General features: G+C 33.3%; 4 protein-coding genes across 5 annotated transcripts in view; 1 reads left to right on the top strand and 3 right to left on the bottom strand.

The window, feature by feature from the left end:
• LOC131843768 (ribosome biogenesis protein WDR12 homolog) overlaps positions 1 to 27,420 on the bottom strand; it is a 258,938-nt gene that overhangs the window by 53,534 nt on the left and 177,984 nt on the right. The window lies entirely within an intron of this gene.
• LOC131843763 (tripartite motif-containing protein 3-like) lies at positions 399 to 11,749 on the bottom strand. Its single transcript, XM_059192500.1, has 11 exons — positions 11,672 to 11,749; positions 10,128 to 10,237; positions 8,367 to 9,004; positions 7,642 to 7,882; positions 6,453 to 6,615; positions 4,999 to 5,175; positions 4,377 to 4,480; positions 4,204 to 4,289; positions 3,757 to 3,915; positions 1,581 to 1,713; positions 399 to 640 (listed from the first exon to the last, which is right to left on the bottom strand). The coding sequence occupies exons 1-11, from the start codon at positions 11,689 to 11,691 to the stop codon at positions 399 to 401; spliced, it is 2,073 nt and encodes a 690-aa protein (XP_059048483.1). The 5' UTR covers positions 11,692 to 11,749.
• On the top strand, positions 12,634 to 17,924 carry LOC131843767 (cytochrome P450 CYP12A2-like). 2 transcript variants are annotated; one of them, XM_059192510.1, is made up of 9 exons: positions 12,634 to 12,817; positions 13,081 to 13,190; positions 13,882 to 14,018; positions 14,503 to 14,615; positions 15,443 to 15,559; positions 15,639 to 15,917; positions 16,088 to 16,247; positions 16,716 to 16,928; positions 17,246 to 17,924. In XM_059192510.1, exons 1-9 carry the CDS (start codon positions 12,780 to 12,782, stop codon positions 17,567 to 17,569), a joined length of 1,491 nt encoding a protein of 496 aa, XP_059048493.1. In that variant the 5' UTR covers positions 12,634 to 12,779; the 3' UTR covers positions 17,570 to 17,924. The 2 variants fall into 2 exon arrangements, with proteins under 2 accessions (XP_059048493.1, XP_059048495.1); XM_059192512.1 differs by lacking the exon at positions 13,081 to 13,190.
• On the bottom strand, positions 17,947 to 19,824 carry LOC131843795 (tRNA N(3)-methylcytidine methyltransferase Mettl2). The gene is made up of 4 exons (XM_059192545.1): positions 19,622 to 19,824; positions 19,371 to 19,523; positions 18,563 to 18,964; positions 17,947 to 18,265 (listed from the first exon to the last, which is right to left on the bottom strand). Exons 1-4 carry the CDS (start codon positions 19,807 to 19,809, stop codon positions 17,947 to 17,949), a joined length of 1,062 nt encoding a protein of 353 aa, XP_059048528.1. The 5' UTR covers positions 19,810 to 19,824.

Here is a 27,420-nt window from a genome sequence, read left to right as displayed (position 1 = left end):
CTCTAGAAGCCGATAATTTCATAGTAAAGTATGATAATTACAAAATTTACAGAATTATTATTATTATTAGAAATAAAGTAAAATATTGAATGAACAAAGGTCTTTTTGACGTAAGCTTAAGATTGTATGAAAAGAAAATAAATACATCGATCGCCGCCCGCGCGCGCGTCCACCACCACCAGCGCCGGCCGCCCGGACACTGACCTTCACCAGTAGGTGTGCAGGCGGAGGCAGTCGCCGGCGAGGTCCGCGAGGAGCGCGCGGCGCGCGGGCAGCAGCGCGAGGCCGGCGAGGCCGGCGAGGCGGCGCGGGCGGCGCTCGGCCAGCTCGGCGGCCGCCAGCACGCCGCCCGCGCGCGCGTCCACCACCACCAGCGCCGGCCGCCCGGACACTGACCTTCACCAGTAGGTGTGCAGGCGGAGGCAGTCGCCGGCGAGGTCCGCGAGGAGCGCGCGGCGCGCGGGCAGCAGCGCGAGGCCGGCGAGGCGGCGCGGGCGGCGCTCGGCCAGCTCGGCGGCCGCCAGCACGCCGCCCGCGCGCGCGTCCACCACCACCAGCGCCGGCCGCCCGCGCACCGACCGCGCGCACACCACGCGCGCGCCCCCCGCCTCGATTGCGATGCCGCCGTACCCGCCGCGACCTGCGTCGATTGATACCGACGCTCTTTTTAGATTCTCTAGGTTTGGACATCTGGATGGATCTTAATAGGACTGACATAGATCGATGGTCATCTCGAAATCTTTCAATTTCCTGAAAGGATGTGAAAGTTTGTATAATCATGGTACAAAGTCGCTTTTACAAGATTTTTTTTAAGCCGTGGTCTGACGACGACGATCTGCCACGGTAATGCCGATACACCAGTCCCATCGGTCAATCTTTCTTCATGAAGGTGGACAGTATGTTGGCGGAGACACAAACGCTTTGAACCTCGTGTTCGGCCCCAATTCCAGCTGCGTCACCCTCAGGTTCAGTTTATTCTTGGTCCGGATATAGTCGACGATGTCTTTTTCTTTGGTGACGTAGTGTAGGCGGGACAGTACAATAACGCAACTAGAAGTTGGGCCCAGTCGGTATAGTCGATTGATCCTCTTTTTCTCGTCTTTTTTCACACTCTTTTGTACCATCATAAAATCATATTTTCACGTTTAGCAGACTTAGCAATCACAGGGGTAATGTTTAGAGCCATTTTAGGCTTATAACCTTAATAATATACCACATTATAGTGTTTATACAAACTTTCATCTTTATCGTGTTAATTATTTGAACTGAACATCAATGTATGTCTTCTGACCTCCTCAATGACATTAAGATCCACTGAGTTTCATAAGGTTGAAAATTTCGAGTAAAGAGTTCTTCCATTCCGTAAATAAATAAATGAAATAAATAATGGAAATTTTACAAATATAAACTAAATATATAGTCGTGTAGAATAAAAACATTCTATTAAAATACTTAACAACCAATAATTTTATATAAAAACAATAGTGTGTATTCCTGTGTCATTCAGTATCATATCCTTACTTAAGTAGCATCCAAAATACTTTTAGATGTATATATCAAGTTTAGTAATGTTCACAAACCTTTTGGCAGTTGAGCAAAAACATTTTTTAGGTTTCCCTCCAAGTCGTAGATTCGTATTGCAACATCCGCCACAATTAGCATGTCCTCCGACAAAGCCAGACCCCCGACAAGACCCAGTTCACCACCTCCCACCTGTAATAAAAAACATTTAAACACACTTAGTAATATGTAATATTATACCTAGCTAACTTATTCAGGCAGGCAGTTTACTGAAATGATCTGCATTATTTTTATCCCTATATTTTTTACATTTTTCGTCGCAACTCTACTAACTACTAACTATTGATCGTAGCGTGATCTTAAATAACCTAAGCCTTCCGCGGTAAATTGGCTATCTAACACTAAGAATATTCAAAATCAGATCCGTAGTACTGGAAATTACCACAAACATCCAAATTTACACTCTTTTCAAACTTATTTAATTTCATTCAAATAATTAACTAGCTGTGCCCATGACTACGTTCGTGGCACACGCAACGGAAGCTCTCAAATATGAATAATTTTCTCCGTTTTTGCAACATATTTACTGATGTTTCAGTAGTTCCTGAGATTAGAGCGTTCAAATAAATAAACAAACAAACTCTTCAGCTTTATAATATTAAGTATATAGATTATTATATAATTGGTATATACCTATTCTTTATATTCATTAAGGTACATTTACAGTACAACGATCAATACAACAGATATGCTAATATCTATAATGTCAAGGGATTAATACCCGCCATAATCAAAATATTACATCAAACAAATAACTTAGCGATAAAATATTATTGAGCTAGACAACAAAAAAAATAAAACGTATGACATTACATTCTAGACATTATGTCTAGAACTCTAGAATAACATATCAGAGGTAGACTTTAAAACGCAGATCCCACATCTGCGAAGTTTTAAAGTATGCTAGTCTCATCTACGTATTTCAGCTGCGATGCAACTTTTGTGTAAGCTGAGTCGCGATTATAGGGGGCACTTAGGCAGTGAAATTATAGTATGAAGACTAAGATGTCATGCCTCATTTTAATCCTCTAACTGAACGAACGAATGGCACCGCATAAGTGGTGTCACGGGTGTCCGATAACGTGATGTCCATAGTGCTGTTAATGTATGTAGGCGACGGTTACCGCTTACCAACAGGTGGCTATCAGGTTCTGTGCCAATTACATAAAAAGATAAAACGAAGTAACGTAATACAATAATAATAATAATAAATAAAAATATAACTAGTAATAACATAAATAAATAGAGATTTGTCTGACAATTGTTATTGATATTAAGATGAGAATTTTATTTCCATAAAAATATGTTAATTTTTATTAAAAATATGTTAATTTATATTATGTTAATTTTTTTTGCATCCTGTTCACATACGCTGAACCTGGTTCTATCGACGCCTTTGATTAAGTACCATTCAAATGTTATTTTATGTAATTTCACTGGCAGCAATAAACGATTCTTATTTTTTGTCTACCTATCTTTTATTTATGATTGCTATTAGTGATAAAGTAGTAGAGCTGGTTAAATGCGGAGGTCTTATTACATGCGTCCTCGCGTATGCCCCTGGGCTACACCTAAAAATCTGTGGTTTACTGCTCCAAGAATCAATAAATACATTGAAGTACTCTGCCTTTTTTGTGTAATGCGATGCACACTCACTACGTTTTTTTGTACCTATATAGCATATTCTTATCTGACTAATGTACTTATGTACAGTAATCCCACTTAGAACATAGTACAGTATTTATAACGCATTTTCATATTATGCGATTTCAATCCCATATATAATCCCATATTCCCCCATATAAGCGGGTATTTCCCACATTGTTTCTGTACTGTGAAATAATGATATGTACAGTTTATAATTAATTTCGCACATGTGTGCAGGTGTGTCACTTGTGTTGTTATAAAATTAAATTATTTTATTAAATGTGTGTATTGAAAAGTGTAGAAATTAATTTTTATGTTTATTTTAAATAACATCTGATTTAATCCCCTTTAGCGAGAAAAGTGAAACGTGAATAGTTCGTATGTAACGCGTTATACAGGGTCGTAAAAACCGTGTTATTGTGGATTACTGTATTTACTTTTTTCTTTATATACCGAATAGTTCTTCATGTAGCTCGTGTGCGTGCCCTCTGACGCAAACAAGTGTTATCTATCTACTTATATATGTACCTCCCGCTCGATGTTGCCGTGGGCATCGAACAGGAAGACTGCTCTGGCGCCGTTGTCAGCGACGGCGACGCGGCGGGAGGCCACGTGAGCCGCCACGCACACCGGCTCCACCAGCCGCTCCGACGACAGCGTGCGGACGGTGCCGCCCTCCGCGTTCACCTGACGACAGACATCACCGATTCGATTTTAAGCTGTTGCGGATTATCGGAAGGGTAGCTATTACTTTATTAGGTCCATCGAGGATACCATTATTATAAATTACTTGGATGAACACTAGCCTATTAAAGATCACCAATGCCTTTATCCATATATTGAAAGGCAATGCATAAGTGCAATTACGAATGACATATACAAATGTGGTGTCCATGGGTGTTCCTTACAGGCCAGGTGGGTCGTCCGCAATTCTACCATTCCAGTTACATAAATAAAGTAGTATATGATAACTACCTCTGTAAGTGTGCGAGTACGCCAATTAACAGCTATAACTCCATCAGCTGTCACCGCTATTCCTGTACAACTCCGCCCGGCTAGACCTGTAAAGCGATTATGACATGTTTAATTCCTTTAAGTCGAATATCAACTATTTATAAATTAAATTAAATATACGTGTATTTCTATACCTTCATTAACTATATGGGTTTTAAATGCAAACGTCTCGTCATCCAACACTTTGACTCTCGAATTACCCGCATCAAGTACGTATATTTCCCGTCGTTTCGGACACCTGTGAAAATAATTAATACCATATTAGTTTAAAAAATATAAAGTACTTCGAAATTTTAACTTTACAATGGTCACATGTAGAGTCTCATGGCAAACCAAACCTGTGCACAACAAATATCTGCAGATTTTGACAAACTGAAGAGGAAACTCCATTATACATACTATGTGGTTATAGCCTACTCATGCATGAACAAAATATCTCCTTTGGAAAGTTTACACTCTATCATGAGGAGATAAAATCCATCGCTAACAACCTACCTAACCTAACCTAAGAATATCCTTGAATTTGTCCCTAAGGGGTTTAGGTAGCGAACTCTGAAAAAGGGCAAGCACAATAGATGTATGTAGGTCGTACAAGTGGTACGTACGAATCCTTAGACTTGTACCACAATCATGTGGTGGTACCAAATGTATGTGGTACAAGTCTAAGCGCCTAATAAACCCCCCAATAAAAAAGCGAGTGTCGTGGAGTCCTTAATTAACAGCAGAGTGTTGTTTAGTGTTTAGGGCTACCCCTACCTGGCGAGTGCAACGGGCTGCGTGAGGTGTTCCTTGCCGGTGCCCCGGGAGCCCCACACCAGCAGCGGCGCGGCGGCGGGCAGGGCCCGAGCCCTCAGCGGGGAGTCGCGCACGGCTCGCGAGAACACCAGCACGCGCACGCACACCGCGCCCGCACTCCACGGACGCATACTAATCCTGTATCACAGCACGCCAGTCAATACATTTTCTTGCCTTGATTAATTTATTTGATCTTTGTTGTCCTCATGAGTATTTTTCAAAATCAAAACCGGAGATATCCAGGAATAGATATATAGGTATACAGTTACCACTCAACATCAGATGAGCCATCAGCTTGTATGTATTTTACTTATATACAAAAATAAATTGTGTTGTGTTGCGTTATTGCTGTATTACACTAGTAATGATCGATGCAAATAAACTAGAGAAGTATTTTTTAGAAGAAGTTCGCACGGTGGTACAATGGATTTTATGTGTAACGTTTTATTTCTGTACCACCTTTAGATGTTATTTGCAACAGAATATTTTATTAATTTGTGAGCCACCATGCTGGTAGTTAAATATTCCTCTAGTTTGTGTTGCCTTGCAGTAGTTGTGATAATCTTCTATACAAGTATTATATATTAATTAGGACATGTTTAGGGCATGTCTGTCATAATAATTTCGTATTTTAATACTAAAATTGAAACATGATGTCACATCACCCAAGACCCTATCCCATATTACTTTATTATTAATGTTTCAATATGTACAGTACTAAAAATGTAACGCTAGATGTTCACAATAAATAAACATTATTTTATATAAAAAACTTTGTTGATGTTTTGCGTAATAAGAGACACTTTCATGCCAACCTGTTACGTTTGTATTTTGTCGTAACGTTTATATTAATAATTTTGTATATACTCACATTCGACCTATTTATAAAAAGAAGTCATTGACAGCAGAAAAACAGCGGCGTTGCCTAAGATGAAAAAGTTACCATTGACTTTTATATAAATTTGTTGATGTGAGAGAACATCGTATGATGAAGAGAAAATAGCGACAAGAAAAGAAAAAAAAAACAGACGCTTGAAAACATACTGTTGAACACGCCGGCTCCATCGGCATCCAGAAATACGTCCTCATTCTGCAACACCAACTAATTCAGAAGTGTCTAGCTCAAGAGGGAGGAAGAGAGTGAAAAGAGATAGAACACAGAGAAGTTATAAAGAGAGAATATTAGTTTAAAAGATAAAATAGAAGAATTAGAGAGGAAAGTTCAAAAATACAAGAAAAGCTTGCACAGAAATTCCAAAAAAGATAGCAATAGCAAAGATGAAAAGAACAGTAAGAATGAAAACAAATATAGTGTCCTTTCCAATGTCATTAAAGAATGATACCAAACTTGCATTTTTTTAATATATAGGCGGAATCAGTGTATGGTAAGGTGGTGATAAGTATGAACGAGTTACCTGTAGAGTCCAGTGTCCAGGTCAGTAACGGTGCAGGCGAGCGGCGAATCGTCGAGCGTGGCGGCGGCCGTCACGGGGTCTCCGCCCGTACTACGAGCCTCCCCGTGGTAATCCACCGTCCGCAGTACCACCACCACTTCCAATCCGCACACGCACTGCGATTCTGATACCATACAAATATATATCGTGAGAAAGTCACATTGTAAATAATATTCCTGGACAATTCACACAACGGCATTTAGTCCCAAGCTAAATAGCTATGTGTACTAGATAACTGATATAAAATCGTTTGTGATTGGAAACTCGTTACATGTTTTTATTGTCACTTTTGCTGTTCATAACTACATTAAAAGTTTTATTCATTCATCTCACACATACAGTCCACACATAGTAAACACCTAGACCGATAGAAACAGTTCGATTAAATACAACTGTTTGCACAGTCCAAGAGATCGAACCTGCGACTTATGGATGTAAAACGGTGTGCTACTGCTACACCACTGAGGCCGTCGTTGTAATATACTATAATAGCAAACATAAATGTAACCTTTATTTAAATAAATTTAATGTATGTACTTTTTAATGGTATTTATTTTTCATTCTAGTCAATTAAAAATGTATGTTCAGGATTATAACAGATGAAATCTCTCAGAATATCATGAATAGTTCAACCATTTCAGTAAATTGTTGCATTTACATAGTCAGTTATTACTGTAAATGCGTAATTTTGCATCAGTAATATGTTATCTCCTTTTAACACTAAGTCATAAAAATATACAAGTTCAGGCACAGTAAACGAGAGATAAAATATATTTTTAAGATAACTGTCATTTGATCATTTAAATGTCATCAATTTTATACATTAGGTACAGCATGATGAAACGACAAATATTTCATTTAAATATCGAGCAAATTAAACTTTATACGTAAATGTGAATTTAAAATACGTACTAAAATTTTAAGGTTTCAGTTACTAAGAATTAAATACCATATATTGGTATAACAAAGACGCGAGTTGTTTACACCTCCCGTCTTTGTCAATAATAAAAAACGATTTCTTCTCCAATAAATACGGATTTAAAAATCATCATATAATAAACAAATAAATGAACAATAAAAAAACCACGAGTATCTCCTAATCGAAACTGGTTGAAACATTAGATAATATTGGTTGTCTTATTAAACTCACCTAACTGCAATGTACAGAGTCCAGGGAAAGTGGTACTGGTTCGAACTCTGCCTAAGTCTGTCAAGGCCTCCGCGAACCTTTGCTGAGCATCGTTGTGACCAAAGTCTACTGCGAGGAAAGCGTTCTCCCTTGGCTCAGCAAGAGCGGCCGCGTCGCCGAGTCTCGCACCTAGTGCTGCCGCCCGACTACTGACCTCTCGCACCTCTACTTGTTGCTGAAGACCAGAACATTCTGCTTCGACCTGCATTTTATATAGCCTTTGAAAATGGTACTAATTTAGAAAAAATTAATAAAAATAAGGGTACACAAAAATTACATTATTTGATTTATATAATATTTATTATATACAGATCATTCAAACATTACAACTTATTAAGCATTGTTAAAAGTAAATAAAGTAAAATATATTCAATTTAGTAAAAAAAGATACTTAGATAATGAAACCACTATGAGCCGCAAAAATATAGTAATATGTAATAAAGAATAAACTGTTGTGGTTACGATATAAGTAAGTAGTTCTAATGGTTTTGTATGATGTTTTATTGTCTGATAAGAGAAGAATGGAGAGAAATTAATGAATACTTTACTAAGGAAAATATTTCTTCCTATCAACTTTAAATTGTTAACTTTTAATTATTGGAAACAAAAGTTGTTTCCAATACTGGAGTGGAGTGACGGAAACAAAAGTCATCACGGAAACAGAAGTATATATAAATGATATCTACCTTTGATTTTTCCGCATCAATTAACTTCAATTGTTCTTCGAGCAACTTCCGCTTATGAGCAGCAGCGGCTGCAGCGGCCGATTTCAGTTCAGTGTGACGTTTATCCAACGCAGCTCTGAGCTCTGCGAAATGTCTGTCAATAGCTTCGTCGGCCGCTGTCGCAGCCGCCTCCAGCCTCCTCAATTCACTAGCGACCGCTTCCCTTGCCGAACCAAGCTTGCTGAGGCACTCATTCGCTCTATACAATAATATTTCAGACATTCTCTTTAAAGCTATAGAAAATGGTACGACGGTATGATCACATGGGGTGTCACTGTGAGGTCCATCCGCGCAGTGTCGACAGAACACACAATCACACGTTTCGCAGAATAACAACTCTCTTCCTGGGTGGGAGCTACACTGTGGTATCACTTCGCGACGTTGCCGCGCCATCAGATCTAGTAGTTGGTTCACGAGGAACGACGGCGGTAAGGCTGGCACTCCGCCCCGAGGTATTGTAATTAGTTCGCGGCATATCGGACATCTAAAGCATCCAGCATCTCTTGTCTGTGAGGCGGCTATACGAGTAAGGCAATGTAAGCAGACAGTATGCGAACAAGGTAGAAGTTTCGGCGTATGTTCTCCACCATCATAAGTGCCTGAAAAGAATTGAAAAATATTTATAATATAGCATGTTTTTATTACTTTTTACATAATTTTTGATTACATCTCATAGCAAAACACTGATTACATCTCAAAGCTAAGCTAAATATGCATTACATTTAACTAATATTATAGAAAAAACGAATGATTAAAATGAAATTCTGGTATATCCAATTCATACTACTATATAGAGAATATCGACAGATTTGAGTAATGCAGAAAAAGCATGAAAATAGAATGATGCTGCCCAAATGCATTCTTCGTGTAGTACATAGTAGTAATTACAATGGTAAGAGATAGTGACAAATAATATGATCAAAGGTAAGGCTTAATATACAACATATACAGAACATATTCAATTTATGATACAGAAAAGACTGGTCATAATATTCATATAGAACTGACAAATTAAGTAAGTGATTTTGATATGCCAGAAGTAACCCGGTCTAAGGTTTAGCCTATTTTGGGCTGCCTTTCTATGACAATATTTATTTTTTAAAGTTGTTATGAAGACAAGCATTCTTTATTTCGTTACAAGTATTGCTCTTTAACTAACATTAGTTTTATATAGCAATGGTACTTTTTGCACACATAAAACAATGTGTAGATATAAATATATTTAGTCCCTTCTTTATTTTAATACAATATGATATAGACAGAGTTGTTTTTATTCTAAAGAAACTATATTTATCTATTTTTGATATAATAATTTTGCATAACAGCACAGATAAAATAATAGTTTCTGAAGATGTTGTTTAGCCTTCAATTGATATCTATGCCTCTTAACATAATAATATTGTGTAAGGGCTGTACATATATTTTGAAAATGGGCAATCAATAACTATTGACATATATTGGATTGATGTGGTACACCACTATCTTATGACACTATAGAATATCAAAATATAAGCATAAAGCAATATAACGGTTTAAATAAAACATGCTTAACAATAAACTGCAATAAATAACAAACACCAATTTTAAGAAATCAACTTTATTACTGAAAATTTAAAGTCAATAATCCCACAATTTTGAATTCTTGAGTTATATGCAGTTTATTACTGAGCTTTCCATATGCGCTTGTATACTGTTTTATAAGTAGTCTAAATGTGTACTAACATAAACATGTGCCGCAGGTGAGGAAGCTTTCGTTAAAGTCCTCATAGTTGATGGAGACGGTTTCGACGAGCGTGGAACTCATGCTCGCCATCCCGACGCCCAGCCGTGAACTGTTTATGTATAACAGTAGTACATATTACATTAATTACATTGTAGTTCCTGTTAAGCATACACCATTATTTAATAATAATTTCTTTATGAGGAAAAGAAGTAACTCAATTGCTGGAAACTGAAAATTTATGTGTTACTCATTCCTATCTTATATTTACTACATTTATTTTATAAATATAGATGTACTATTTAAAGAATATTTATCAAATATATAATTATTATTAATAATATTCGTAGATTGGTCAACCTAAATATTGTTACATATTGGTATAAGAAAGAAATATTAAAGTCTTAATGTTTCTTTCAGGGTTGTATGAAAAATTAAAAAATATTCAATGATTTACATATTATATTGAATTATGAAATTAAATTGACTTTTCAATATAGTTACCAAATAAAGCTAATCACAATATTGGAATGAATTATATTTGTATTTAAAAATATATTATGAAAAAAATAATAACATAAACAATAAATAAATGTTATTTAATTTATAGGTAAACTATCAACATTACATTTAACATTATGATAACCGGTCTTTACAACTCCATCTAAGATGGTGACATCATCACATTTTATTGTATGAAATTATTATGCTGTAAACAACAAACCCATATACTATACATACTGAATTAATATATTACTTAGGTATTTATAATTACTTAAGTTGCAATAAATAATGTTTGTTTTTATATTCTTATTTCTTATTTACAGCATAAAAATAACTAGCTTCTCAAGCAGATGAAATAAACCACAACAAATAAGAATTAAGTTACTTATAGTATATTCTTTTCTAATTAACTTCTTCACAAGTGACAAACATTTAGAAACTCCAATACTACGGAGTTTCTAAATGTAAAGTAATAAAATTTAAAGCTAGATATAATGAGTTTAAAGTCACCACATTGGGTGGTCTCTGTAATCAATATTGTTGTAAACAATATTAATCAGTAATAATTCAGTACTAAGGTTTGTTTTAGGGCACATAGTCTCACTAGTTGAATGCCAAAATTGGGTGGCTACTGCTCTGACAATATGTACCCAATGCTTGTTTAATTCCATATGTGAATTGCTGTTAAAATTTTATCCACATGTTTTAATTAATAATTGCATTCAAAATTTAATCAAAATCTTAATTTATACATCCAGTTTATACCCAAATTAGTCAATTCTTCTAAATACAATTAAAACAATATTAGGTTCAGTTTCCACTTTCATAGTTTTATTTTCTAAATTGAATAAACATAAATAGTGGTGTATTCAATGGTCAAGGTCAGGCATGATGCATTCGAGTATATTCACAAAATAAAAAAGAAAATTATGACCACTTTCTACTGTTCTAAAAATTTTATGATTTAACTTTAACAAAAAAAAAGTGCATGGGTGTATAGGATAGTATAAGCATGAAAGAATAAATGGGTGTAAATACTCACAGAAAAGAACAACAATACATGGACGTGATATCAAAGACAGGTCACAGAGACTGGTCAGTTTGTTCTCATATTATGTGTCGTATCGTGTATTCGTACTCACTTCATTACATTACAGTGTTTTAATTTTTATATAATTTTGATTGTGCGATTATATGAAATAGTGAACGTAAACACATAGTAACACGTTAGCAAATTTATCACTCACGAAAAGATGGTTAATTTATGACTTGCTTTTATTTGTTTGTGAAGTAAGCACGATTAATATACGTTTTATATAATCTTCAAAACATATCCATGTTCCACATAATATATTTTATGTAGTTTTTCGTAATCGATCGATAATAATATAGGAAAACTATTCTTGTGACAAAGGATTTACACTAAAATGTTTTGTTACGATTTAATATAATTACATTGATAACGCAGCAGTGGATTTAAATTATATTTGCAAATAATTTAAGGTATTCACATTGTTTAATATTTTCTATTTAGGTACACTAAGAATGTTATATTATTTTTGTCGTCCATTAACCTTTACTTTTTTTTTAAATAAGCTTTAAAGGCTCGGGATTCTAACTGATTAGTATTGTATTAAAGTTGAAACATCAACAAGTTGCCATTAACAAAAGTTTTTGTTGGAGACAAAGGCTGTTTTATTTAACAAACAACGACATAACTATAGCAATTATGTATTAATTTATAATTGCAGTTATAAGTAGGTTTGTATAAAATTGCAAACCTGTCGATATTATTGTCACAATTGTGTGCCCAGTAAATGTGTCACATTATTTCAGAATACAACCGCTAACATTGTTTAGTCTTTTGAAATAACCATCGCGAATGGAATTTCGATACGTTATTTATGCATATATATTATACAAATCAATCCATAAATAGATACGTATATATTCAAGTAAATCGTAATACTAACGCCATCTGTATTGCATGTAGGTACTTTTGAATTACGGATACAAAGCAAACCAAACATTTATACAAGGTCAAACAAATTGAAGATATTACCGAAAGATTATATTTGAATGAGCTAATAATACATCGCACGCTTTAAAATATAGTGACAGAGGTATCGTGTTGTGCACTAGACGTCAAAATGGCAAAGTGGTTACTTGATAGAAAACTTATCTTTCGGTAAGAATATTACAGTTTGCTAATGAACAACAGATTATTATAGAAATTAGGTAGTTGTAGTTAATGAGCAAATAACCACTGTAACTAAGCAATGTACCAACCTGTTTAGCTTGACCTCCACGCGGTTCCTATGGAAATTATCGTGGTCAAATTTTAGAGAATTCGCCAATCGTCATCATATCATCCTCGACTAGTGCTCTGCAAGCACATATCGTTAGCGCAGCGAGATGTACCGTTCTATGTTCATTCATAATTTTTTTTAGAATACAACTTCAGCGCACGTATTCGTCGCAGCCAAAGCCTTATGAATCTATACCAGGATTATCTTCTATACCTATATTGGGGTCCTTGCACCACTTTTTGCCGGTGATCGGTTAGTACCTGCGTTATCATTAGTTAATCATTAGTGTTGTTTTAAATTTCATTTTACATAATTAACTAATCCTTATCATAATATGATAATAAAGATATCAATTTTTTTCCGCTAGTTACTTATTAATGCAAAATGAAAATATTAAGGACCGAAGGTCATATTTTATTTTTATTTAATGGAGTGCGGTAATCGTAACAGTAAATTATAGTGTCGTACATTTTTTTTTAAATTATTTTACAATCATTGCACGAAATATAGTGGTATAAATGCTATAGTATATTGAAAACTATATTTAAGGCCGATCCGGCTCGAAGGATTACCCCTCCGATCGATCCCCCGTCCAATTCAAACGGGAATCGAAATTACGACAGCCTGAGCTGAGGTTTGAGCCCCTAGCAGTGGCCACCGAGTAAAAACATATCCGGCAGACGGGAGCTGGCCAGCTTCAGCAGCTCCATAAGTCCTTCTGCGGGTTGCCATTTGCAATCGCCTCCTATCGTCCGGTGAAGCTGTAAAGGTCAGGTGCGGCCACCAGCATTAGAGTAACCCGAAAAAAATGCCAGAAAATTTGGTGTTTTATGTAAAGTAAAAAAAAATACTAAAATACTAGCACCTACTCGCTGTATACTAAATGACTTTCTTTCAATGATAAAATAATTATCTTAAAAGATTTTTCTCATTTCAATTACAGGAACTGTGGGATTACAAAAAAATTTTTTCAACATGGTAGGGATTTTGTATGAAAAATATGGGCCTATAGTAAAGATGGAAGGTATATTGGCTAGAGCCAATATGGTTATTCTATATGAACCAGAACATTTTGATCAGGTGAGATTTTTTACGATTTATGATTGTTTAAACCATATTACTTACCATTCCCAGAAAGGTGGATACCTACCTGATATATGTAGTCAGCTCACCACCACCCACATCATGATGGTTAGTGGTATTCGTCGACTATTTACGAATATACAAGAACAACCAGAGGACTAAAATGTCATGTATTCTTATACAATAATTTCACTGCCAATTTCGTGACTACTTTAAATAGAGTTTTTACTTTTAATAGATTAAGCAAGCTGTTTAATTGCTGATATGAGACTCACGCAATACGACTTTTTACAAAGTCTACTTTGATAAGAAACTACTAAAACTAATTACGTATATGGACTAATATTACTATTAGTATAAGAGAGAAACTCTGGAATCAGTGCACCGTTTTGAGAAATCCATGCACTGTTTACCAAAAGTTGAAGCATTAGGTCACAGATAAGGCACTAATACATTTTCTTGTTCTTAAAACATAACTAAGGTTTACAGAGCGGAAGATAGTAATCCACTGCGACCAGGTTTTGAAACACTGGTGCACTATAGGACAGTTTTAAGGAAATCTACCTTCAATGGTGTCTACGGATTGACCACAGCGTAAGTTTTTTAATAGTGTACGTCATATTGTATCTACAGTATATACAATCTTAAATCTATGTTTGAGTGTATCATAATTATCTAAATAAATTCGATTAGAAAACTTTGAAAGGAAAGTATAGTTCCTATTATCTATAAGGTGGGTCGATAGCTTCATTGTCATTGAAGTTACATAAAAAATAATAAGTCATGGTTTCAAACAAACGCGGTTAAATGTAAACAAGGCTTATAACATTAAAGATTTTTTGAATAGGGCTTGTTCATTATGTATATATAATTGCTTGTTTTCATAACCTGTACATATGGCATTAAGCTCGCCATATTGCACAATTTTTAAAAGTGCAGTAAAGAATAAATAAATAAATATAAAAAAATTGGAGTGTCTGTTCGTAATATTGAAATAACCGTTTTTTACTCCATGCATATGAATATAAATACGGTATATATGTATGCATATGAATATAATATAAGTTATTTTGGTATATATGTACACCAAATTATATTCATATGCATGTAGTAAAAAACGGTTATTTCAATATTTCAAACAGACACTCCAATTTTATTTATATGTATATATAAAGCAGATATAAATTTTTATGTATGTCTGTGCCTTTATACGCTAATCTCAGAAACAGTTTAAACGATTTGAGTGCGATTTTCACTAATGTATCTATAACAAGCTTTCCGTAATATTAAGCATCGGTTTTATTCCAATGAATTCTTTAAAAAAATGCCTTATTGTTTTTACGAAAACCAAGCGTATGTAGTATCGGACACAGCTAGTAAAATCAACATATACATTTACAACTTGTACATATTATTAACAGACAAGATGAGGACTGGCGTCACTTCCGGACTAAAGTTAATCCTGCATTGCTGAAGCCAAAACTTGTAAAATTATATGAACCGTCTCTTGAAGAAATAGCGAAGGAATTGGTAGACAGGTAAATAATGTAATACATGAAGGAATGTTAAAGTTCATTGATCGTTATTTTATTAATTATTATTTAATACATTTTAAAGGTTGATAATACTAAAAGATAAAGAAGATTACTTGGAAAACAATATGGATTTAGAAATGACTAAATGGGCATTAGAGTCGGTGGCATTGGTGGGTTTAGGAAATCGCATTGGCTGTATGGAAGACAATTTAAAAGAAGACCATCCTGGAAGGCAGCTCATTCAATGTTCTAGAGACATGATTGCGCTGGCGTATAAATTGGAATTTTTACCAAGTCTTTGGCAAAAATATTCGACCAAGAATTTCAAGAGATTGGTCAAGACTATGGATTTGCAATGGGAGTAAGTATATACCTTTTCTATTTTTAAATACAATACAGGAATCCCTACTGGATTAACCGTATCAACTACAGAAATAATTAATAATAGTATAATATTGATGAATCCTTAAACAGCACAAAAAAAAATCTATCTGATAAACCTTTTTTATTCACTTACATAAATTATTTTAGTGTTAGTAAAATCTACATCGATCAAGCTAAGAAACAAATAAATGAGCGAGGTCATGATATTGCAGAAGAAGACAAGAGTATCCTGGAAAAACTTTTAGCAATTGATGAAACAGTGGCTCTTATGATGGCAAATGAGATGCTAATGGCTGGGATAGATACGGTAAGTTAAACAGAATATCTAAGTAACTACATCATCATACCCTGCTTTTTCCATGTCAAAATCTCACGCCGCAATTTAGTTTTCAGTTTTGATAATGGTAGAAATAGAAACTATTGCTTACTAAGTACCATTGAGCTTGAAGTATAATGAATATAGAGCAAACAGAGACCCAGAGATAAGGTTTATGAAACTGAACATATACCGATAAGCATACCTAGTGGGAATCTGAACTATTTTTTAGTAACTTCTTATGCCTTCGGTATAAAAGACACACAAATTATTTTAAGACGGCTAAACTATAATTCCATTTCTTAAATAACAATGCCGACACTTGACCAAAGAATATATATCATCTTACTAATGATTTACTATACAAAATACTAATCAAATTTTCTAGAAACTTACAATCCCGCTGGCCGTCAAAAGTCTTCCCTTCCATCCAATAACAAAAATGTACTGTTACCACAGGTGGCTTTCAGTACAACAGCAGTGCTCTATCAATTAGCGACACACCCTGAAGCTCAGAAAAAAGCACGAGAGGAAGCAAGGTCAGGGGCCTCACAGAAGCGATATATTAGAGCATGTATGAAAGAATCCCTCAGAATATGGGCAGTAGTTCCAGCTAACTTAAGAAGAACAGGAAAGGACCATGTTGTCGCTGGCTACCATATTCCTAAAGGGGTGAGTTTAAGAAAGTTTTTTTAATTAAATTGTGAATGAGTCAAGTAGTCAGTCAGTATTTTTACTGTTAATTAGAATTTTTTCTAGGCTTGATAAAGCCAGATAAAACAATATAATATTAGGTAATAATTGTTTTGTGCAATATTTATTTTTATGATACATAAATATCTTTTCAATATGATGGAACTACCGAAATTTCTGAAGAGAAAGATCGCAAAGTTACAGTTGATACCAACATATGTAGAGAGCATTATTTGTTCGGAATCCTGGCTGTCCGGTTACTAATTGCATTTTACGGTTTTTATTTTTAATTTCAGATTGAGGTCATAGCTCCAAATGAGTTTATATCTAAATTAGACAAACATTATCCAAGAGCAAAAGAGTTTATACCAGAGAGATGGTTGGTAGATAAGAGCAATCCTCTATATTATGGGAATACCCATCCTATGGTTACTTTACCATTTGGATTCGGCATTAGATCTTGCATTGGGCGTAGAATTGCAGAACTGGAAATTGAAATATTCTTGAGAAAATTCTTAGACAAAGTGGAAGTCAGCTGGGAAGGACCACCAATTGAAGTTGAGACCAAAATAATGAACTCATTTGTGAAACCATACAGATTTAAATTCAAACCACTGTAATGAAAATGTAAATATAATATATATTGTTTTAGAAATAAATCCCACTGGCATATTTAATGTGAAAGTTTATAAATATACTTGAATGTTACATATGCAGATGCGATAACAGTAATTATTATTGTAATAAATATATGAACACAGAAGTATTTGAGTGTGTTTGTGTCACAAACAGTCTAACACTTTTACAAATTTGACATTTACATACAATTTTCAACTGATTTATGTTTAAAATCGATGAACTTATTCATAGGAATATGTTCTGTTATTTAAAATATATATTTATAAATATAAAAGAAATGTTATTAATATATTTTTTATTTTTATATAAGTAATAATAATATTGTCTAAGGACAAAAGACATTAAGAAATTTTTATTTTTATATATATGTTGGTTTTCTATATTTGCATTGTATCCATACCCTGTACATAGTTAACAATTTTCCTCTATTCACTTGGAGTCTCCGATCTATTAAATTCTGTTCTTCTGTAAAACCAGCAGATGTAAACAATGACGCTATCTCATCTTGTGTGAAGAAATAAACCCTGGTATTATCTCCACGAGCATAGAAATTGTCTGATATGCATCGACCTTTTTTGAATCGTAATTGAGCCAAATCATATAAACCATAATCACGAAATACCACCAAACCACCTGGTTTTAAGTATTTATAAATATTATTGATGACTGTTTGCATTCTGTAAAAATAATAAGTTATATTTGAAAATTAACTTCTGAAGAAATTTATATAAATATGAATAACTTAATAAAAATATTATGGAAATGTAATATTAATTTAAAATTTGATCTGATTGATTGAATCAGATTTCCTCAAAATAAATATTAGTGACTAATATTCTCAACGGAACATTAATAATATTTTGGAATGATTTCCCAGAAATTCCTTTGCCAATAGGAAACAGAATATATGAAGCTGTAAGAAACAGCCAACTATTTTTGACATTTCTAATTACATATGTTTTATTTTTACTTACTTGGCTGGATCTATTGCAGATAATACAAATATTAGTACAATTATATCTACAGAATTTTCTTCAAAGGGGACATTCCATTCAGGTTGTGTAGCATCCAATACAAATACATTGCACCTTTCTGTATCATATAATGCATTTTGTTTCATGATATCAACAGCTTTTGATGAGAAATCACAGCCATAAATAAATAAATTTGGATCTTTACTATATTGTAGTATTGGAAAAATAGTATTTCCCACACCACAACCTACTTCAAATATGTATCGTTTATTATCCAGTTTACTTATGTTGCTGTGGGTAGTTTTGTTTTGACAGTTTGGGTATACCCGAACAGGTGCTAATGTATTATCTGGGGCTAATTCCGGAAACTCAGTAAATAACCAGTGCCTGTCTTTAAAGAATCTGTAAATTAATATTTGTAATTATAAATAAGACATACTATGATTTCTACCAAACATAAAAAGGATGGGCAATATGGTACATGTATTTAATTGTGGCAAGGGAAAGCAATAAATAATTAACATATAAATAAGACAAAATGACAAAACATAAGACAAAAACAAAAAAGATATAAACAAAACAAATAGTAAAGATAGGAAAGGATAATAAGGCATATATGAAGTTTCAATAGTAAACTTTTGTTATTTATTATTGTGGTCTCAGCTAAAAAAAAAACTTTGGCTGTTGTAGTTTAAGCTGCACCCATATAATTATGGGCACTGTAGCCTTGCCTTTCTGTGTGGAACTAGTTGTGATGATGAATTCTAAACAAGTTTGTCTTCATAAATAGATACTACGTGATATATACCTATTTTGATGTATATCATAAAATGAATCCCAGTGTTTATCTGCATTTTCTTCCAAGGACTTTTGTTTGTCATCAGGTAATTTCTCGACTGAATTTTGTTGTACTTTTATTTTGGCTGCTTCTTCTTGTTCAGCATTCCATTCAACATTGTCCCTGTAATAGTTTGTTTATATATATATATATATTTATAAAATGATATTTAGATGTATGCTTATTTGGGAAATATCTTTATTGTAGGTATTTGAAAGTACCATGAATTAAACATATAGACATGGTTCTTGTCCTTCAAATACCGTGAACCACCAATTGGCTTTTTCCTATGTCTAGTTTCCTCTAATTCTTGGAGATTTTCAGTAATAGGTTTAGGTATTTTATAATAATTTCTAATTATAGTAGCGACTATTATACCACGCGTTATGCTTGAAGACTTCGTCAACATTTTCGAGAAAACGGTTTCCGAATTGAGGTCGACACGTGTGGGTTTCTTCCATGGAAGGCTATTTTGTAAACAACTAATTGTTAAATCGCTAGAAATACGGTTTTACATTTAAGTTTTATATATTTCTCAACTTTACGAAGAAAATAAACTTCAATCTGTGCTGTGACAGCACTGACAGCTGAAAAAAAAATAAAAAATATATATATTATTACCGCACAGAGTAGTTTTGAAAGATGCCATAGAGCCATAAAGCGTGTTTCTTCCATTGCTGTAAAAGAAATTAGAACCCTATCGGTCTTATTACAAAAAATCTGTTAAAACTCGGACATTTAAATGGTCGAGGTTTATATATTGGAATAAACTCAACATTATTACGAAGAAAATAAACGTTCATTATCATACAGAAATCAGTCACTCATGTCTGTTAGCGTACAATTACGTTCCGTTTTGAGAAAACTGAAAAGATCAAAAATAATATTACTTCAAATAAAAATGAAAAAAATTATAACTATTTCATTAATATATAATATATATATTATTGAAAATCAGTTTTAAGTTACAAGTAGGAGAAAATATATATATACGGAGAAAAGGAACGGCGGGATATTTTTATTGTTTATTTCAAAGTCAAATGAAAAAATAACAAATACCGTCTTTTATATATTTTTATTATCGTAAAATTAGCTTTAATTATTTTTAGTTAATATATTTTTAATTTAATTAAAATATTTTTCGAAAAACAATAACTTAAAATTCAATTTTTAAAATGTAGTTTGATTTTTTGCATTTAGACCACTGTTAAACTCTTCCACGATTTAGAGATAAACTTCATTTTGTAATAAGAATACATTAATGGTTTATTACCCAGGTTTATCTTTTTGTATATATAACGTCAAAGTTTATAATTTTACCATTACTAATATTTACTAATCTAATTCCGACATGAGATACAAATTTATGTGATTTCTGAGTTTTTAATTTTTAGTTTAGGTTCATATTCTTGAATTGCAAATGTATAATATTATACCTTATTAAGAGAGAGATTATAATACTATTCGAACCGTATATTACACTAAAATTCGTAGTGAAAATGAAATTGTTAGCAATATTTGTTACTTATTAAAGACCCATTTGCCAAATTAAATATGAAAATGCGGAATATGATGATTAACAATTTATGTCAGACTTGATCTTTTGGTATTGCTAAGTAATGTAGGTTTTTCTGGACTATACTTACCTTTTTTTTTTTATATCATAATTTGAGCGTCACGGTCATGAAAATTTTGTGTTCTGAGAATTGGTTCCGATTTTGACCGAATTGGTCGTGTAAGCTGCAATAAGTTAAAATTCTGTTCTCATTTTAAATTTTCAATTTCACACAAAAGGTGTACCTATTCCAGATTTTCACGACTACACTACCTTGTACCTACCTACCAATTTCCAACAATATTAATTGCGATACATTACGGCAAACACTAACAAAAATCCTGCTTAGTGAATGATTGGAAATCGGATCACAAAACAATCAGAACTCTTTATTAATAGCTACTTTGATATTTATTTAGATTTCATAGTACCTTATTGAGTGAGAAAATTCATTGGCAATGGTTATTTACCTCAATGGTGAAAACCGTAACCGTGTATTTCAGATTTTCTCGGTGTACCGAAGAACATCCAATTTGCTGTCGAATTTAGAGTTATTGCGCTATAAAAGACGTTCTGATGCTTTTCTCTGATCAAAGTAAACATCATAAAAACGATTCTACGGGTCATTAATGACTTCCCGCAAACCAAATAGCTGCACGCTGAAATTTATATTGCCTCTTAAATAAAAAACTTTAGCAAAGACTCCTTTAATATAAGACGAATTTTTAAATAATCTACATAGTTAGGTATTTTTATTTGAATATTACTAAAAAGAAATAGAACAATACTAATTAAATTTAAATAGAAATACAGTTGGCCTGTCTAGAACCACAATAAGTTTCATAGTATATAGGTACACGTTGTATATAAAGGTGCACTAGCAGGCTCATACCAGATTTAGCTGGACAGGGAGAGATAATATACGGTGAAAGTGAGCGTTGACGTATGTCGGCAAAGGCCTTAAACCTACACCTGGGTGACAAGTCCTGGGAACTGCTCGGAGTTTCTCTCTCTACCACACTATGGACCCGTTACTCGTACAGAGAATCCACGGAATGCTAAGAAGACAAGCTAGGGATCGCCTTGTAAACATAATAAAATACTTGTGATAGAAGATCCGATTCTTTTAGGGTTTATATGCATAAAATATAGTTTTACCTATATTGAAACAGTAATCTGTAGATATTATTTTATACTTATTACTGTTGTTCACGTTAGTCCTAAACTTTGAAATACAGTACATGCATGAGCAAATAGAGTTTAGGCAAGTTTGGACGCTTCAAGTTGCAGTCGATATCAGAAACTGTCACGTAACCTCTACGAAACCATTCCAAGCTATAGCCAGCAACCGACATCTACAGCATTAGATACTTCAATACCTATTTATACTAGTAATTAAATTTAGATTACTCGATCTATGCCTGTTTTCAATCACATGCAAAAAAAGTTCATCGATTATATTTTATGTGTATTATCTATTGTTATAGATGAATATCTAAACTTAGTAACTTAATTTTGATCATTGATATTATGATAATTGAAGATATGTAGTAATTATATCCGAATGTACGAATCATCATTGTGATATTCATTACATAGTATAAAACAAAGTCGCTGTCGCTGTCTGTCCCTATGTATGCTTAAATATTTAAAACTATGCAACGGATTTTGAGGCGGTTAATACATAGAGTGATTCTAGAGGAATACATGTACACCCAGGCGAAGCCGGGGCGAGTAACTAGTTTCATTATAATTCGAACGGGTGGTGAACAGATTATATATAGATATATAGTGGTTTTCAGTTGAATACCATGACTTTAGTTCAGTTGAACAAATTAGATGAAAATTCCATATTACAAATATTGCATTTTCATGGATAGTTCAAATATAATTCTATAAAAACTATTCATTCATTACTAGTTTATATGTTATTCTCGCCAAACCTGAATAGATATAAATTATTATTTAGATATAAGAGAGATATTAGATATAAAATCGGCAGGGGTTGAAAACTCCTAAACAGAAAACTGTTATTCACTAAACTGTTTAATATTCACTATTGAAACTCATTTTAAAGTTAGGTATAGAATTATCTATTTCAATGGCAGTCTATTTCTAGACCTCCCTGCAGGCTCCATTATTAGACGGTCGTATCGGCAGGGTGCCTCGGGGGTGTGTGGGGGACGGTTCGGCAAACAATCCTCGCGGATATTGAACGGCGATGCGTTCGGAAATGCAGCCCGTCGGCTGCGTGCAATGGAACGTTTCGTCTCTCCCCACGAGCATCAGTGCGTGAAGATATGGATGCACTTGTTTTCGTCTTATTTGTATTCAGATTAGCGATTCAGCTATGATGATTTGTGTATTTGAAATAGTATTAGTTTACTGTATAATTTTCTTCTTGTTTGCATGTATCTTGTTTGTACTACCTATCTGTAGAGCCCATCAGATATCTCTGATACTTATCAGAGATGTTTGATGGTACAGATAGGTATTTACATTAGAAAAACCTGTAAACCCTACATTGAAGAGTATCCTCTTTAATGTAGCTAAATAGATTGCTGTCTGAAAAGGCATCGAAATCGATGACGCATCAAAAATAATCTATTTATATTATTTCCTCGATATTGCCGAATGTTATTTATAATAATATATATTTAATTCGGATTATAAACCACAGTGTTAGTTACAATTTCTTAAATCATTAAAATGATTGCTTATTCAGATTTCCTTACAGATATTGCGCAATAAACGCTAAAAGACAATGAATATATTGATATTTGACAATTGATTATAATAATTTTATGAAAGTAACTAGAATGTCCTGATAGATATGGATATGAACAAAACTACGGACAACAAGTCCGTAAGTAATGAGACCTATGGCATGCTTCGTACGTTGCCACATGTACCCTTCAAAATACAGCTACAAAGCAAGCTGCTTATCAATATAAATAGTTAAAATAAATAACGCACACGTCTTTATACAAACTCTATATCGGTGTTATAAAACACCTATCTACTAAGTTTACAATATTCTAATTACTTGTATTAAAATTATTTAAAGGAACACAGAGTTGAAAGCAAAGGAACTGTGGTTAGAATGAGAACCTAAATATACCACAATTTATTTAAATGTATTCACAATCTTTGGCCAAAGACATTTTGTTTGCGGATGTTTGGAATACAATAAGATATTATTCAGTAAGTGAAGTTCTAGTCGTACCTTATTTGGAGAGACTGGAAAGTAGAGATCACAAAGCGAACCTACTTACTCGGATTACGAGAGATTTTGGCTCAAAGCTAATTAAAGTAATAATTGATAAAAGTTTTACTCAAAATTTGAAACAGTACTTAATTATTGGAATAAACGAAAATGTTGAATTATTTAAAATATTCGCAAGACTTTTTATCTTGTTAAAACTTTCCAAAAGTTATTCACACTTAGATATTACAATTTATGTAGAAGCGTTTGTAAATTCCACAACTTATATTTATTACAGACACAGGCAAGTAAATTCATATATAAGTAAACACATAAATAGTTGTAGGTAGGTACTTGACAGCATAGTTCGTGTAAGTGCAGACAAGCTTCAGTTTACACCAGATTGTAACTGAGTCGCTGAAGTATGCAATCTAACTTAACGAAGATATCGCAACTAACGCTAGGCATCATGTCTGAATATGTATGAATGTATTTATACGACGTTTACAATCTAAATAATAAATATTAACATAAATATATGTCTGATATATTTTATGTTGATATTTCCCGACGACATACGTCGACATACGACGCCTTAAAAGGCGTAGGTTACTGAAATTCGATGACTAATCTAACTGAAGAGACGTTGATTCTACTGAGAGTCAAACTTTACCCGCGTTATAACTTATCATATCTGCTCATAATCTTCGACTGATTGCAAGATAGACATAAAGAAGAATATATCTGCTGATATTTGATTACAAGTATTAATTATTATATAAGTTTATATATCATTCTGTTGACTAAATGAGTAATTAAATCGTAATTCTAAAAGATTTAATGTTATTTTTAGATTAGGATAGAGTTTATTTAATTTATATAACGTTTGTCTGAATCTAAAAATTATATATAATATATATTTTCCTAAAGTCCTACAATTATATATTTTTCAGAGTTACGTAAATATCGCAGTAAATTATTCGTAAGTAATACGCTACTATTTTTCAGTTAGATCTTCATATATTAAATTCTCGACCTTCTGTTCAATAACATATCCATGCCCATGACGTAAAAATCGCGCCTTTTGTTCAAGTTTTATTTCATGTTTTCATTTCTACATGAGTACTGTAGCAATGCAATTGATATTCCGATTTTGTTCATTGTACATTTATTTATAATTTTGCATTAGGCAATGTATTTCTCAGTATGTAATCTTAATAAGGTGCATTTTCTTGAGCTGTTTCCACTATTGCACAAATGTGTGTACAGACTAGATAGACCTAACCTAACTGATATTTAAGTACCAACAACTTGAGCCCCAAAGATTACTGAATCCTTAGTGTAAATGTAACTGCGTGCAGACATTGTGTTTTGGCTTGGGTCCAATATTACAAGTCCTGGATAGAGCTTGATATTCCATTCCGGATGGAGATAATGTTATATGAAACCTTCTAAATAGGACAAGACAGGGATTTCGGATTCTGGCCGCTCTATCGCTTACATCATTACCCCTAGACACAATAAGCAAGTCGTAAATTCATCATAATAAAAAGAATATTCGTTTATTTTTTCCTAGAGTCACAATGAAAAAGATCAAAGACCATTACTTAGAACTAGCTGATCCTCTAACTTTATCTGCATCACACTTACTTTAGATTTATCATTATATTTCGCCCAATTTATATAATATATTTTCAAATTATGGCCTATGTATTATTCTGATATATCAGCTATATTTATGTAAAATTTAATTAAAATCCTTATAGTAGTTTTTGTGTGAAAGAGTAACAAACATCTATCCATCTATATTCATAAATTATCGTATTTATAATACTAGTAAGATACTGAATAAGAATACAACCTTTATATGTGTACACAAAATATCTTCATTACTGTAAACACAAATTGAGTATATTAGCATTTGAATCCAAGGCGGCAGAGATTAAACCGCAGCCTTTCGGATTAATTTAGTTTGTTATCGGTGTTTCCATCGTTGGATAATTAGTCAGAGCATTATCTATCTTACGTTCATAACCCAAAAAGTTCTCTTGTGTTGCCGGCTTCGAATTCACATAAATCGGCTTGTAGAAAAATGAGTTTATAGTATTAGTAATTTAGATAATGGAATAGTCTACACTAGAAATCAGTGACAATTGACAAGTGAACATAAGAAAAGCAACAAACTAATTGTAGAAAATACTGTTTCCGAATAACTAGAGAACGAGAAGACTCGAGAAATTTTACTTAGATAAAGTTTAATACGATTTCACCTAAAACCCGTTTATCCGACTTTGGTGTCGCAGCATACTTGGATGAAGACTTACCAATGAAAATTTTGTCTCATATCATTACAATGCAACCAAATTTAATTCTTCTTATCGTAATAATTGTTAATGAAATATTATTATTAATTCGTATAATTATGACAATTATGGAAGAGTTGGTAGCAATTAGCGTCAGTCTGGGTGCTCCTCACAAGAGCCATCTGGCGGAGCTCCAACGCGGCTCTTCTTAACACGAGAAAATTCACTCGTTCACCGACATAACTGCTCCACAATGACGTTTTCACTTGAAAAATTTGAAATACCTTAGCGATTATTGGACATTGAATGTTTGGTAAAATCTATTTTGAAAAGTGTCTCCGAAGTTACATAATAGTAGTAGCTAAGTAAAGTGCGTTTGTTATATTATACTATATTGAAAAATATGTTATTGTTAGTTTTACAATTTTCAAGTCACAGACTGCTATTTTATTTGTGTACATAAATTGAAAGAAAAATACAACGTTTTGTATCTTGTATTAGATATTTTTAATTGTGAAATGTAAACTCTTTGCTCTTATATTGGTTTAGACAATATAGTATTTTTTAATATGTTTGTAACAACCAATCAGGTCAATGTTTATATCAACGCTAGGAATAACTCGTTGTTATAAATTTTTGCTAAGCTATCTATTTGATGTTATTTTCAATTGCGACTTCAAGAAAAGAAGAAAGCATTAGAAATGTAAAATTATTTACTAGTAGTGACAGACAGATAACAACAGACAGCTTTCGCCGAGTTACGATTTTTTTCATATGAAGATGAAATGTTTCATTAAGTTTTTTGAAATATCCAATTTGTTTGCTCTTCAGAAGTATCTGAAAAATGAACAAAAAGTTACTCTAATTCTAATTGAGATAACTATTACATATCTGTAACATGTTACAAATGTCGAGAACGTGTGAGGGGGGTGTCTAGACATATCACCAGGCTTCCGA

The sequence above is a fragment of the Achroia grisella genome, unplaced genomic scaffold (genome assembly GCF_030625045.1).
Source record: "Achroia grisella isolate CSIRO2021 unplaced genomic scaffold, CSIRO_AGI_Agris_v1 utg3297, whole genome shotgun sequence".
NCBI classification, from domain to species: domain Eukaryota; kingdom Metazoa; phylum Arthropoda; class Insecta; order Lepidoptera; family Pyralidae; genus Achroia; species Achroia grisella.
The sequence above is the reverse complement of the archived record's forward strand: the minus strand, read 5'-3'. Positions and strand labels throughout refer to the sequence as shown.

What these genes read in the sequence shown, in the direction of transcription:
- LOC131843763 (XM_059192500.1), bottom strand. Translation starts at nt 11,691, where the DNA reads ATGTATTGTTGTTCTTTTCT. An exon ending in ATGTATTGTTGTTCTTTTCT is followed by an intron (nt 10,238 to 11,671) that starts GTGAGTATTTAC and finishes ATACATAAACAG; the next exon opens with TTCACGGCTGGGCGTCGGGA. An exon ending in CAGCCCGTTGCACTCGCCAG is followed by an intron (nt 4,481 to 4,998) that starts GTAGGGGTAGCC and finishes TTATTTTCACAG; the next exon opens with GTGTCCGAAACGACGGGAAA.
- LOC131843767 (XM_059192510.1), top strand. Translation starts at nt 12,780, where the DNA reads ATGGCAAAGTGGTTACTTGATAGAAAACTTATCTTTCG. An exon ending in ACTATGGATTTGCAATGGGA is followed by an intron (nt 15,918 to 16,087) that starts GTAAGTATATAC and finishes AAATTATTTTAG; the next exon opens with TGTTAGTAAAATCTACATCG. An exon ending in GCTACCATATTCCTAAAGGG is followed by an intron (nt 16,929 to 17,245) that starts GTGAGTTTAAGA and finishes TTTTAATTTCAG; the next exon opens with ATTGAGGTCATAGCTCCAAA.
- LOC131843795 (XM_059192545.1), bottom strand. Translation starts at nt 19,809, where the DNA reads ATGTTGACGAAGTCTTCAAGCATAACGCGTGGTATAATAGTCGCTACT. An exon ending in TATGATATACATCAAAATAG is followed by an intron (nt 18,965 to 19,370) that starts GTATATATCACG and finishes ATTAATTTACAG; the next exon opens with ATTCTTTAAAGACAGGCACT. An exon ending in TCTGCAATAGATCCAGCCAA is followed by an intron (nt 18,266 to 18,562) that starts GTAAGTAAAAAT and finishes TTATTTTTACAG; the next exon opens with AATGCAAACAGTCATCAATA.